Genomic DNA, 15,106 nt, shown 5'->3' on the forward strand with positions numbered 1-15,106 from the left:
AACTCAAGAATCTTCGTCATCGTCATCGCCATCGAGGAACTTGATGAACTGGCGTCTCTGGTGTCTTTAACGCCACCCATCGAGAAAATTTCTGATTTCGTCTTTTATTTTAAAGAATCTGGTCAGCAAAAGATCTGAATTCCTCAATGCCGATTCTGAAAACTCTGTGAGTCATTCTTGACCTCTCACGTAAAAACATAACCATAGGCTGCGACTGACTGTTCTCGTAACAGCAGGCAACCTATTGCATGATGCCGTTTTGTGAATTACGCAGTAGCAAAACGCATCGTCGCTATTTTGATCCCTCATATGCTCTGCCAGGCCACTCTTATCTCCCAACATGTGTTCACACCGATAACAAGTTTTCCCATTTGGACATAATGGCGCATTGTGTCCGATATGTCGTCCGCACGGCAAATGCATTTTTTGCGCTACCTAAAATCCAGGGTAATTTTAAAGACGCCTATGTCGCCTTCTCTTGTTCTGTGGTAACTCGTCTCATGCATTCTTCACCGGTTCTTGATGAGGCTTCCAACTGTTTAACAGTTCAATTTCTTGTATCTCTGCGAGTGGATATCGTTGATCGTGAATGTTTTCCGTTGAAATGCCACTTTAAACAAAGCAACTCTCTGAATGCACATTAAACATGTCGATTTTGCATCCGTACGTTCAGAATCGCAGTTCCAATTGAGTCGGTTCGTTCCAAAACTCAACATGTCCACAACTAGAGATGGGCAAAAAAGTAACACAACAGTTATTTTGGAACCGTTCCGGACTCGGAACTGATCTTTAAATGAAGAGCATGCCGGGACATCCTGTTCCGAAAGAACAGTGTTCCGTATAGCCTGCATTCCAGCGGGATTGGTCTAGCAACGTCCTGTTCCAAAAGAACAGCGTCCCGTGTCGCCAACACTCCAGAGAGATAGGTCTAGCAACATCCTGTTCCGAAAGAAGAATGTTCCGTGTCGCCAGCACTCCAGAGAGATAGGTCTAGCAACATCCTGTTCCGAAAGAACAGTGTTCCGTGTCGTCAACACTCCATAGAGATAGGTTAGCAACATCCTGTTCCGAAAGAACAGTGTTCCGTGTCGTCAACACTCCATAGAGATAGGTTAGCAACATCCTGTTCCGAAAGAGCAGTGTTCCGTGTCGTCAACACTCCATAGAGATAGGTCTAGCAACATCCTGTTCCAAAAGAACAGCGTACCGTGTCGCCAGCACTCCATAGAGATAGGTTAGCAACATCCTGTTCCGAAAGAACAGTGTTCCGTGTCGCCAGCACTCCATAGAGATAGGTTAGCAACATCCTGTTCCGAAAGAACAGCGTACCGTGTCGTCAACACTCCATAGAGATAGGTTAGCAACATCCTGTTCCGAAAGAACAGTGTTCCGCGTTGCCAGCACTCCAGAGAGATAGGTCTAGCAACATCCTGTTCCGAAAGAACAGCGTACCGTGTCGTCAACACTCCAGAGAGGTAGGTCTAGCAACATCCTGTTCCGAAAGAACAGTGTTCCGTGTCGCCAGCACTCCAGAGAGATAGGTGTAGCAACATCCTGTTCCGAAAGAACAGTGTTCCGCGTTGCCAGCACTCCATAGAGATAGGTTAGCAACATCCTGTTCCGAAAGAACAGTGTTCCGCGTCGCCAACACTCCAGAGATATAGGTCTAGCAACACCCTGTTCCGAAAGAACAGTGTACCGTGTCGTCAACACTCCATAGAGATAGGTTAGCAACATCCTGTTCCGAAAGAACAGCGTACCGTGTCGTCAACACTCCATAGAGATAGGTTAGCAACATCCTGTTCCGAAAGAACAGTGTTCCGCGTTGCCAGCACTCCATAGAGATAGGTTAGCAACATCCTGTTCCGAAAGAACAGTGTTCCGCGTCGCCAACACTCCAGAGAGATAGGTCTAGCAACATCCTGTTCCGAAAGAACAGTGTTCCGTGTCGTCAACACTCCATAGAGATAGGTTAGCAACATCCTGTTCCGAAAGAACAGCGTACCGTGTCGTCAACACTCCATAGAGATAGGTTAGCAACATCCTGTTCCGAAAGAACAGTGTTCCGCGTTGCCAGCACTCCATAGAGATAGGTTAGCAACATCCTGTTCCGAAAGAACAGTGTTCCGCGTCGCCAACACTCCAGAGAGATAGGTCTAGCAACATCCTGTTCCGAAAGAATAGTGTTACGAGTCGCCAGCACTCCATAGAGATAGGTTAGCAACATCCTGTTCCGAAAGAACAGTGTTCCGTGTCGCCAACACTCCAGAGAGATAGGTCTAGCAACGTCCTGTTCCAAAAGAACAGTGTTCCGTGTCGCCAGCACTCCATAGAGATAGGTCTAGCAACATCCTGCTCCGAAAGAACAGTGTTCCGTATCGCTTGCACTCCAGAGAGATAGGTCTAGCAACACCCTGTTTCGAAAGAACAGTGTTCTGTATCGCTTGCACTCCAGAAAGATAGGTCTAGCAACATCCTGTTCCGAAAGAACAGTGTTCCGTATCGCCAGCACTCCAGAGAGATAGGTCTAGCAACACCCTGTTCCGAAAGAACAATGTTCCGTGTCGTCAGCACCCCAGAGAGATAGGTCTAGCAACACCCTGTTCCGAAAGAACAGTGTTCCGTGTCGCCAGCACTCCAGAGAGATAGGTCTAGCAACATCCTGTTCCGAAAGAACAATGTTCCGTGTCGCCAGCACCCCAGAGAGATAGGTCTAGCAACATCGTGTTCCGAAAGAACAGTGTTCCGTGTCGCCAGCACTCCAGAGAGATAGGTCTAGCAATATCCTGTTCCGAAAGAACAGTGTTCCGTGTCGCCAGCACCCCAGAGAGATAGGTCTAGCAACATCCTGTTCCGAAAGAACAGTGTTCCGTGTCGCCAGCACTCCAGAGAGATAGGTCTAGCAATATCCTTTTCCGAAAGAACAGTGTTCCGTGTCGCCAGCACTCCAGAGAGATAGGTGTAGCAACACCCTGTTCCGAAAGAACAGTGTTCCGTATCGCCTGCACTCAGCTGGATTAGTTTAATAACGGGGAAGAGAACCCACGAAATATAAAATTGTAAGAGGCGCGCATCTTAGTCAGCATTTTGACAGACAGCGAATCCGCGGTAAATATTCATGACACTGATTTTTAAATCTTTTATTCGCATGAATTCTCGCTGCGTTAAACCTCGTGCATCGTCAAAGCATTTTTTTGCTAGTTGCTTTACGTCGCACCGACACAGATAAGTCTTATGGCGACGATATGACAGGGAAGGGCTAGGAGTGGGAAGGAAGCGGCCGTGGCCTTAATTAAGGTACAGCCCCAGCATTTGCCTGGTGTGAAAATGGGAAACCACGGAAAACCATTTTCAGGGCTGCCGACAGTGGGGTTCGAACCTACTATCTCCCGAATACTGGATACTGACCGCACTTAAGCGACCGCAGCTATCGAGCTATCCGCTGCAATGTGTGCATTAGGAATGTTAGAAATAGGCTATATATACATAAGCTGTATATAAAAACACGGCAATGTCAATATTCCAAATGTTATTGAACAAGGCGTACGTACCAGTACGTGCGTAATTCATATTTTCCAATACCTGCATTCTTTTGCCAGATAAAAACGTTAATCAAATATATAACTGTTAGGTTCTTCTGTCTCTCGAAACTAATTCATGATTAAAGAAAATTTATAAAATACTTGAAAAATAAAACATTTAACAACAGAACAAACCTGAAAATTGCTGCAATTTAATTAAGGTGTTTCTTTTTCAGTTTTCATTAACAGCCAATTTGTTGTGATAAAACCATGTTTTAGCGTTTTCTAGAGACATTAAAATTTAAGCATGAAACTAGCAGTGAGTCAACAACTTTCGAATTAGCATTGATGAGGTTCGTTGACATTTTCTAATTCCCCACTGCCTAAACCTTTAACAGTTATTTTGGAACTGTTATTCGGAACATAGTATTTTTTGCGAACAGAAACAACTGGAACTGCTCCAGAAAAGAACAACTTTGCCCATCTCTATCCACAACATGTTCTGTTCCTTAACTTGACATGTTCAAAGTAACTTGGTAACAGAACGAACCTTTTTGTTGTAAGAAATATTTGATGTTAATGCGTAGTTTAATGCATCTACAATGACTTCTTTCTGTAGCCAGTGTGCTCACTCACGAAGCTTTTATAACTAGTGAAATGGACGGTGAACAAGTGATTAGAGTCTATGAAAACAGCATTACTGTTGCTAAGCCAGAACGTAATAAGAACATATCAAGAGATGTCTGTACGTCAGCGTAGATATAACAGGCCGACAGCAAACGAGATCAAATTATGAGGATTGAAAAGTGACGCTGCAAATCACAGGAAAACAGTACGGTACTTGGAGTTTTGCCGGTACCAGGACATTCTTTTATAACCCAGAATATTTGGATGCATTGAGAAATTAATCCGAAGAAGGAGAATCAATGATTAACAGTGATGCTATTTCGAAGTGTTCTCCAAGAAGATAATATTAATTTACTCTTAACGTTGAAGTAATCACATTACAAGACGAATTGACATAATTGGCTCTAAAGATAACGACAAGAAAGGCTTCAATATCGATCCGATCATCGAATTCGAGCACCATGTCGGCCAGTCTACTGAAGTTCACTTTGAAAAGCAGAACATTTACGCACCCACCATCCCGTTCTACAAAGATAAATACCAGCTGAATGAAGTAGAGATTATCAGCCTAATGGTTGGTGCTCGTGGCACAATACCTGCCTTGTTCATAGAATTCTGGAAGCAGTTCGACCTGCCTATGAACAGCATTGAAAGAATAGTTACCACTACCATTCGTGGATCTGTACACATCCTGAAATCTCATTTGTTCGGACCTCCATAATTTAAAAGATCTGTATCACCGCTATTTCTCTATGTGATAAAACATTCTGTATCCTGATATGCTTTACTTTGTCCATTGTGGCAACCTGCAATTGCGGGAAGTCGTTGATTCGTTTAATATATATATATATATATATTCCCGTTTTCCCACTGTAAAATATAGCGTTGTCATAAAGTAATAGCTGTCGAAAAAACGTGAAAATACGAATGTTTAATTGTATTAAGTGTGCAACTTCCCTCAGAATCTATTCCAAAACACATTATGTCCATTGTTGTTTGTTCCAACTCCCAACACTAAACATGTCCACTTGTACTTTCCAAAACTGAACATCAACAAAATTTCATGATTATTTAACTCTAGTGAAATCCTGTATTATTGTCATTGTTGTTATTTCAATCATAACAATTGCCTTTATCACAATACACGTTATCATCGTTTTAATCCGGATATAAACATTGATAAAAATTTCTTCATTTTTTCTCAATTCACTTTAACATGGACATGTTGAGTTTTGGAACTAACCGACTCAATTCAGGTTTGAAGATGCGATTTTAGGAGTCGTAGCCACTCATGACAGAAATGACAATTTACACTGATAGCTAAACAAAGTGCTATTTTTAAATTCGTGAGCAGCCAACTACTAACTGAGGCACGAAGAGGCTGCAGACTAGAAAGAAACTAAGTAATTGTCATCTATGCTTGCTCTCTTTTCTTCAAAATACTCTTCAGTCATCTGTGGAGCAACTATTGTGTTGTACATTACTCTCTAAAATATTTTACTGTTTTTTAATTGTAATGGTTTCCCTTTCTTTCTTACTCGACATCGTATAGGTTACGCCGTGCAGGTCCGGGAAAAAAGGCACTGGAGTTCGTGTCTGGACAAGACCCCTAGCCTAACATATTCCTTTGTATAACAACTACAGTGTTATTCTTTGTGTGTTTACAGGGAGCACATGGGCCCAGGAGATGGTGTGGCTGATTGGAAATGATCTGGATTTCGAGCGTGCCAAGACGGTCCCACAGCTAACGAGGAGTCCTCTTCTCGAGTAAGAGCTTTAGTCTTTCTCATGAAGATCTACCTCTTTCAGTCTGGTATTAAACTAGCAAGCCTTCTCACTCTAACTTTGTACACCCAACTCTTGCTTCTTACAGCTATAATGCAATTAGTTCACTGACGTCTTTGTTGCCTTGTGCACGACTTGGGTAGGAGATTCTCGCTCCAGCAGACAGTTGTTATGTCACACATATTGACCTTTCCCCTGCTCGTGATAGCGTTAAGTTTGTTTATTTCCGTCCTCTGGTAGCTCACACAAACATCCTTAGCAAGCATGTTGTATTGTTCATTGCAGCTAAGTTGTTAACTTACTCTGAGGATTTGAGAATTGTATCAGCTTACAATGCCATTAATGAGAGTCAGTATGTATATCGGCACCCGTGTATGAGTGCAGTGAATACAGAGGTTTCGAAGGTGAGCCGACAGACCGACTAGGTCCCTGTGTCTCTGATGCAACCTACCAGTGGCCGTAGCCTCGTGGTGCTTCTTACACAGACACCTCGGGTTTGATTCCCGGCCAGTCCAGGGACCTCAATTCAGGACTGATAGTCTTGAGTAGGACCTGGTAATGTGTCTCGCTGACCACGTGCCACTCCAGCCCACCTGACTGGGCAGCAGCCGTCTTGGCAAACTCACGCTGAAGCCTGTGTGTCCTGTGCGAAAAGATGTCACAGTGGACGGCAATCAATGAAAGTCAGATTTTCTGAAGCCCAGTTTAAGGAGTATTGCACTCTAAAGTTGCGTCCACACCAAGATGCTTTCGTTAAAGGTTATTCTGCCCGAAGGCAGGTCCGAACCTCCGCAGAGGTGTTCCTGAGCCGGAGTTTACGTGCGGTAGGGTGGCCAGTTCCTTTCCGCTCCTCCATTCCCTTAGCCCCCACCAACAGCGCGTGGCTACCCATCCAACTCCTAACCACGCCCAATGTTGCTTAACTTCGGAGGTCTCACGGGATCCGGTGTTTCAACACGGCTACGGCCGTTGGCAATTTTATTAATAAACACTGTTAATCAACAATGTTCATGAACATTTTTTACTGCTAATAAACAATATGGCGTGTTCGTAAACGAAATATTTTTAACTTTTGTGAATGAAACTTTTCGTGTTTTCGTTAACATTTCGGTTCACACATGCACAAGGACGCAATTAGGGCACGCAAATTCGTAGTGCGGAATACGATGCTTTCTTCTAAAAATTGACTACCGTATCAAATTGCAAGTGAAAATTCTAATACACAGTATTTTTTATTCTGTGTGATATTATTTTACCTGCGTTCTAATGTGGTTTGAATTCCAGCTTCGCACCTCGCTGACTAACCTAACCTTCCATAATCATTTGTATATCATCAAGATAATATTATCCTAAGTAGGTTAAATGAATCTTTTCTTTATTCCGTACCTTTACCGATTTCTTTAGATTGTTGTATAAAGCTTCAAACACCTGAGGCACAATAACTGAAAATGCTTGCTTTGATACTCTAGACAAATATGTGAGTGAAGTATACAAGGTACCAGTTGCTAGGAATCTTAAAGTTATATCTAGCCTTTCATTAGTGGAGATGGCTTCCAGATAATCTGTATCATTTCTTGAAATTTCAGGCCCAATTACTGTCAACAAGAGCTGAAATTCATATGGGGGCATTCTCAAGAAAATTTTGAAAACCTGCTGTATCATGAGTTAGAAGTTCTGACATAGGTGTCCTCTCCAAAATTAATTCTAATCTCCTTTCCAATATTTTTCTTTGCCACACATTGCGTCTATTTTCTTCTTCCTAAACCTATGCATCGCAACCTGACAAACAGCTTTTTTGGTGTGGACATAATGTTGAAGAAGTTTGCTAACAAAAGTTTATTAACTATGTTGAGAAATGTTTTCATTAACATTGTTTATTCACTTTGTTTTGTTAGCATTGTTTATTAACTTTGGTGTGGATTAGTCATAAAGCGTTCCTCCTAAACTGAGGCTTCACTTTTGTGTTATGCCGTGTTGCGGCCACTGTTTGTAATATCCTATCCTATCGATTACGTCAGACAGTTAATATTTTCCTAGGGTCCATCAAACGAACATTCGTGGAAGTCTATCCAATCGAGCCTGATAAGTAAACATAAAGGCGAACACTCACTGTATCTCCGAGACCCTGTCCGACTCCGTGGCTAAATGGTTAGCGTGCTGACCTTCGGTCACAGGGGTCCCGGGTTCGATTCCCGGCAGGGTCGGGAATTTTAACCATCATTGATTAACTTCGCTGGCGCAGGCACTGGGTATTATGTGTCGTCTTCATCATTTCATCCTCCTCACGACGTGCAGGTCACCTACGGGCGTCAAATCAAAAGACCTGCACCTGGCGAGCCGAACATGTCCTCGGACACTCCCGGCACTAAAAGCCATATGCCATTTCATTTTATTTCCGAGACCCTGTAATGTAGATGGTTCACATGTCACATGATGGTCGTTTCTATATCCTAGATGTCAATTGCTTTTTAAAATACTCCGGATCTAACTTAGGCGATCAAATCAGGGTTAGATGCGGAAGTAAAAATAAAAATACAAAAAAACGTTCCTCCAAAATTTTTTTTTTTTTTTTTTGCTAGTTGCTTTACGTCGTACCGACACAGATAGGTCTTATGGCGACGATGGGACAAGGAAGGGCTAGGAGTGGGAAGGAAGCGGCCGTGGCCTTAATGAAGGTACAGCCCCAGCATTTGCCTAGTGTGAAAATGGGAAACCACGGAAAACCATTTTCAGGGCTGCCGACAGTGGGGTTCGAACCTACTATCTCCCGAATACTAGATACTGCCGCACTTAAGCGACTGCAGCTATCGAGCTCGGTCCAAAATGGTTTGACGTACGAAATGAGAGGCTTCACCGACACAGGGATTCCCTAAATTTCAATTCTTTGAAAGATAATATTCAATTTAAAATCGTAGCAAAGCAAAGTTAGTTCACTTGCACTTGAGCGAGGTGGCACTAGTATTTGTTTATTGCAGTGGGCAGAGGAAAGTGGGGCGAGCAGCAAGTTCACAGTCAAAAAATAATCTCTTATTGCCGAAAAGACGAGATGAATTGTAGAGAAGAATTTGTCAGCACTGCAAGTGTAAAAATAAAATTGAGCAATACAATAAATATAACTCCACGGAATGTTAGAGTGAAAAGAACCATTGTGTGGCCAAGGAATTCTAATTGAACAGTGAACTACTGTACTAGGCGACAGAGCAGCGTATGTAACGAAGCGGTAGTTCCTGACATGGCCGAGTGCAATAATAGTACCATACCCGATGCGACAGGTTTTACATATTTAGATGCAGTCGATATAAATTTTTATATTTTCCTTGACTTTTGTGATTCTCTTCCTCCTATGGACACATACTCCCGGATACTCATGTTTAATCTGTTGTTTCCGGAAGTCGTGTCCAACTGCGCACCTTTCCAGCAAAACAGATTACTCAATAGGTCCCTCGGCTACGAGCTGGTACTACGTAAGAGACATCACATTGCTTTGAAGAACCGCCAATTGACGTTTTATCAGTGGAAGATTGACTTTTGCATTTTTTTCTTTTCTTTAGATATTAATGAATGCAGACCAGTTGCTCGTCCTTTACAATGAAGGGCGTGGGATCGAATACCGAATACCGATTCGTACAGCTAGTATTTGAGAGTGTTTATATGCGAAGGACCCTATTTCGAGCATATTACAGAGCGCTATTTCAGGAGAAAATTCCAGTAGTCTAACGCCTATTAAAATGTCGTTGATACAGTCATTTTTGAAGGGGCCTTATTCCAAATTTTGACAAAATGAGGTAAGAACGGTACCAGAATCTACACACATAAATACATGTTTCTGCATGAAAAGGATGTTATTCCACACATTGTAAGTGTGTGTTTGCGACTTCATTATAGCGACGTCATTTTTGAAATTTTATCTACATTGAGATTAATTACTCTAAAAATCACCCTCAAATGTTAGATTAATAAACAAATAAAATGTAAATGTAAGGGCAGTAGCATTATAGTATAAATTTTTCGAGATTTAGTTTTAATAATAGTAAACACTGTACATTCATTTAATAATGTTAAAATTATTTTCATGATACTTTCACTTTCAGTTAAATTACATTTTACGTTTACATTAAATTATACTCAATTTACTGTTAATTTTAAGTAGTTATAATGCTCAGTATATTATTTTATATTATATTACGTGGTTTGGCATATTAGCAGGCTTCATGGCCTGAGCCCCGCCATGTACAGAAAATAATAAATAAATAAATAAATAAATAAATAAATAAATAAATAAATAAATAAATAAATAAATAAATAAATAAATAAATAAATAAATAAAATGTTGTGTTGACGAGAAGGCCGCTATGCTCCTATCATGAGTGACAACCGCGATTTTCATATGAAATAGTATGGATCTCTAACATCGCACTAACCCACGGAAGGTTTTTTGCGATGAAAGGGCGGAAAGGGCTGATGTTGGGAATTTAGTGGCGACGGCCTAAAATAAGGTACAGCCTGGTCTGAAAATTGGAAACCACGGAAAACTATCTTCAGAGTGGTCGAAGGTGGGGTTCGAATCCACCACATCCCGAATGCAGCTCACAGCGAACTGCGTAGCCGACTCGGTCGGTATAAGTTGGACTCTCACGATATTTATTTTCCAATGCTGTGAGAATTTTTCTCCATCATTGTTTATATACACCTCCTTCGATTATGTCTTGTGAGGCTGATGATTTGGCAGACTGACACGTTTATATCATGTTCAGAGCGATAGACAGACTGGGGAAACCCTCTGCCGAAATATTCATCGAACTTTCCATGTGCCATACCTCAAGATAGATATATAGATCTTGTGCGTTGTTTTGCCGGTTTGTCACCTGTTAGAGGCAATGAACTGAGCAAATGCCAATGATATCAAAAGTTGTGAGGGGTTCACACCTGCTTCAGAGGTGAATCTGAATAACCGGAATTATTTGAAAACCAAGAGTTCGTTTCAAACCTATAACTTACATTCCTTTGTATATGCCAATTTCCAAATAATTCCAGGCTGTCCGTTTGTTATATTATTAATTTCAGAGATACACCAATAACGCACTTTAACATAAACTGAACAAGGGTCCGTTGTGTAGGTAGGGCTATTCTAGCTTGTTAACCGAACCCCGGGCTTTAACACTTTCGTACTTGATTAAAATGTGTACGGTATTTGTCCTCAGTCCTAATTACATTCAAATAAAACTATTTGTACATTTTCACTTCACTAGGCCTATGTCTCTAGAAGGTTGGAGTGACATATCTCCCCGTGTTTACAGATTGAGTGCTGTCCTGTCGCACGAGCCAGGGGAGTGGAAGAAAGACCTCAACTCGGTAGAGTCAGTACAACTGTTGCCGTCTCCCAGGTACCTCAAGACTCACCTGCCGTGGGAGCTGCTGCCAACACAGCTGAGCACAGTCAAACCAAAGGTATGCTGTTTATTTTAAACAAATCGCATTATTTGTCCCTGATGTACGTCCCTGACAACAACGAACAGAATTAATGACATATTTGTGGGATTTTTAAAGGGTCAAAAACAATTCCCCAACATTCAGCTGAGAGGGAACATTGAGACACTTGAACATTAATGTATGCTCCATACAGGTGACGAAGGCGATATGGGAGTGCACTGTCTGTAACCTCGGCGGTATACAGCGGTTAGGTCTACTGTAGGCTGAGTGAAGTCTCTCGGCTAGGCAGCTCTCAATACTGTTCCTTCACATACAGTAATCTATTGGACAGTAAACCAAAGTCCTTCACAGACTCCTCGAATGAAATACACTGAACCTTCTCCGGCATGTTGTTTGTCGAACTCGACTCGAGATATAAACCCGTGTTATATTCCCACTACTGTCCTACTCCCTAATTCCGATGTAAAACTTACAAGTAAAATGTGTGGTCTTCTTGTTTCGAACAGATAATCTACGTCGCTCGCAATCCGAAGGACATGTGTGTTTCCTTCTACCACTACTGCATGCTGATCCACAACCTCAAAGGATCCTTTGAAGACTTCTGTGAACTGTTCCTTCGAGACAGGGGTAAGTACTTACCCGCCCACCACCGCGGCCTGAGATTTGCTCTGTATAGATCTTGTTTATAATGCCATCGTAGCTTCTTCTTCTTCTTCAATTAAGAGTAAATAGTGGAACACAGCTCACTGGCTTGCACGAAACTGGGAGTGAGATTTGTAGATCCTAATGGGTGGGTAGGTAGGACACAGGGAACTACGCTAGGATGGCCTCCACATGTACCTCAGGGGTACATATGGACTGCTTGGTCGTCAAGTCGTGTATGTCATAAAGAACAATTTTGAGGAAAAATGATTTAAACTTTCGTACGTGTATAAAATTCTGGTACCTCTGCTCACTACAGATGCTGAAATATTTGGAAAGAATGAGGATTAAGAGGACGTTCTGAATAAATAACATTCAGTGAATATTTAATTGGACGTGGAAACAAAATAAAGGCATACAAACATTTGGAAGGAAATACAGTACATTTATTATTTATTATTCCAGATACCATTTATATAGTCATATTATTAACGAAATTATGTAACTGATATCATATTATTCTTGAAAGAAACATGTGAAAATGAAAGTAAACAGTATCTCCTATGCCTGTAATATTGATGTACTCGTGTCATTATGAAATATTTAACGTAAACAAACTATAGACCTTCCATGATTAAGCGAATACTGTATTACTCTAAATCGTTCATTAGAGGGCCCTTGTCCTCAACCCCTTGTGTCGTAGTCAAAGTCATAAAAAATTCATGATGGACTGGTGAAATACATTTCAAAAGATCGAGATTATATTGTTTCTTTTTTTTGTTTTTTTTTTGTTTCGTTTTGTTTATATTGGCCTCTGCGGACTATAGAGATGTTCCAAACCAATAGCTCTGACCGGCATTCCATCTAACGTTTCCTATTTCCCTGGCATAACCTTTCGGCTTCCGAACACGTTTACGAACCATTGTCGGCGCTGTGTCTCGTTTCTCCATTAAACGCACAATAATACTGTCTCAATGGAACAGGTTATACACGTTGCGTCTCCCGACCGCTCACAAGCTGCTAGCAGCGAGAAATGATTGTGCACTCAAACTTGTAATGCTCTCTCGTGGAGGATTTATGCACTATGGCCTTTCTTCAGTGTCTAAGTCCTTGGCAATGTGGAGCAAGCAGACCTTACATCAATACTGATGGAACTGAGATTTATAATGTTCTGTTTTTGAGAGCTCAACCATCGTGAGTTATCTGATGGTGAGATAGCGGTCTTGTTCTAGAAATCCCAGAATAACGGCTGAGAGGATTAATGCGCTGAAGACCTCGTAATCTGCAGTTGAACAGCGGTCGCTTCATAAGCCAAGACCCGTCAGGCCTGTAGCTTTGGTTTGTTATAGGACATAGAAAGTGAAAAGAATTGGGTCACTTCTTATATTAAACTCTGTTTATATTATCATTTATGTTCAACCAGCTGCACATGTTTGACATTCCATTACAACATTACACTCCATGTCGTACGATGTCGGCATGTAAAAGATCTCTGGTGACACACTTGGTGTTTACCTGACAAAATTAATTAAATCTCAGCCATAGACGCCCAAGAGAGTTTCGGTTTACTCGGTCTGCCATCTAGCGGGGGCCTAGAGTGAAACGGAACGTCGAAATTGACGAGCAGACAGTCAGATGGCGTCACATTGAAATGTCTGCACACGGTAGCTGAGGCCATACGATTATTATTATTATTATTATTTACAACAAGTTATGTATATTTTCAGAAAAACATTGCTCCAGAAAACTCTCATCAGCTTCTGTAAATGTTGGTAGTTTCTGACATCTCATTCCATTTCAGCTCCCATGGGACCCATTTGGAACCACATCCTGGGCTTCTGGAGCAGGCGACATGAACCAAACATCCTCTTCCTTACGTATGAAGAGATGAAGAGAGTAAGTATGTTGTGTAACATAATTCATTCTTTCAATGAGATACATAATAGTTTTACTAAATGCTTGTATTTCTGACAAAAGCTGACACTCAAGAAGTTCAGAAAATAAGACACAACAGCTCGTACAATCTGCTCGTCTTGACTTATAATACCTCTTTACTTGGACATCACAAGAACATGAACATTTTAACAACACATGTGACGTGATCAAGAGATCCAGTAGCACTGCGCCTAACAATGTGCGATTCTGGTCTCCAGCGCGCCGTGTGACGTGTCTTCGAGTTCTTGACAACTTTCTGGAGCGAAGAAGAGCAAAAATATTATTTTTAACCCAAAATATCACCATATATGAGCAACAAATGGCATGTGAAAGAGAGGAGCGGCGTGTCAGAAGGCTTTTGGCGAGCGGTCGAGCGCCGATTGTGCAAACACACACCCGTTCAAGTTTCTTTGCAGTACAAGTTGAAATACAGGCTGAAACATATGACTTCAGGAAGGGTCGTCATCATCTTCTACACCCAAAACTGTCAAATTATCATCAATGGAAAATGGCAAATAAAATCTTAAACAATTTGTGGGATGGATTTCAATCAATTGTTGAGGAGTGTTATAACAAGTATGTACACTCAGCGCCACAAAAAATGGCCGGCAAGAAAATCATTTTATTCATTCTCAAAACGCGAGGATATCCATAAACTGTGGATAGTCGGTGGCCGACCGTCTGCACAATATGTCCATCCTTTTTTTCAACAAGAGCGTTTTGGAAGAAAGTCATCTTCTGGGACGAGCAATTTTTGTAAGGCTGACTGTACCTGGTAAAAATGCCCACTTTATTATAACAGAGAAATAAAGAGATTAAGGACAACGTGAGGTTGGAAAGAAATAGTGTTAAAATGGTAGTGGAAGTAAGGAGAGATAAAAGAACTTACCAGGGGTTTGAATATGGCCGTAAATTGTCAGTTAAGGGCATGATGGCAACTATAATTGGCAGTCATGTAAGTTTTAGTGAAAAATGGAAGGGTATGTATAGATACATTAAGGAGAAATACAGGGTGCAGTTTTGATTTCTCCAGGTCGCCCTCCCCTCTAAGGCTGTGCAATGTTTTAGGGCAATGCACGAGTACGAGCTCTGAGTACAGGTGAAATATTTTATCAAATCGTGAAATGTGTGATTTCATTTTTTTCTCGACCGAAGAATAGCCGATG

The 15,106-nt window shown here is 41.5% G+C and overlaps 1 protein-coding gene across 1 annotated transcript in view; it reads left to right on the top strand.

The window, feature by feature from the left end:
• LOC136877511 (luciferin sulfotransferase) overlaps positions 1 to 15,106 on the top strand; it is a 243,989-nt gene that overhangs the window by 220,895 nt on the left and 7,988 nt on the right. The window contains exons 3-6 of the mRNA XM_067151620.2: positions 5,816 to 5,915; positions 11,231 to 11,381; positions 11,870 to 11,990; positions 13,807 to 13,901. Of these exons, the coding sequence (XP_067007721.2) occupies positions 5,816 to 5,915; positions 11,231 to 11,381; positions 11,870 to 11,990; positions 13,807 to 13,901 (467 nt within the window). The remainder of the gene's footprint in view (positions 1 to 5,815; positions 5,916 to 11,230; positions 11,382 to 11,869; positions 11,991 to 13,806; positions 13,902 to 15,106) is intronic.

Source organism: Anabrus simplex, chromosome 7, assembly GCF_040414725.1.
Source record: "Anabrus simplex isolate iqAnaSimp1 chromosome 7, ASM4041472v1, whole genome shotgun sequence".
Lineage (NCBI taxonomy): Eukaryota > Metazoa > Arthropoda > Insecta > Orthoptera > Tettigoniidae > Anabrus > Anabrus simplex.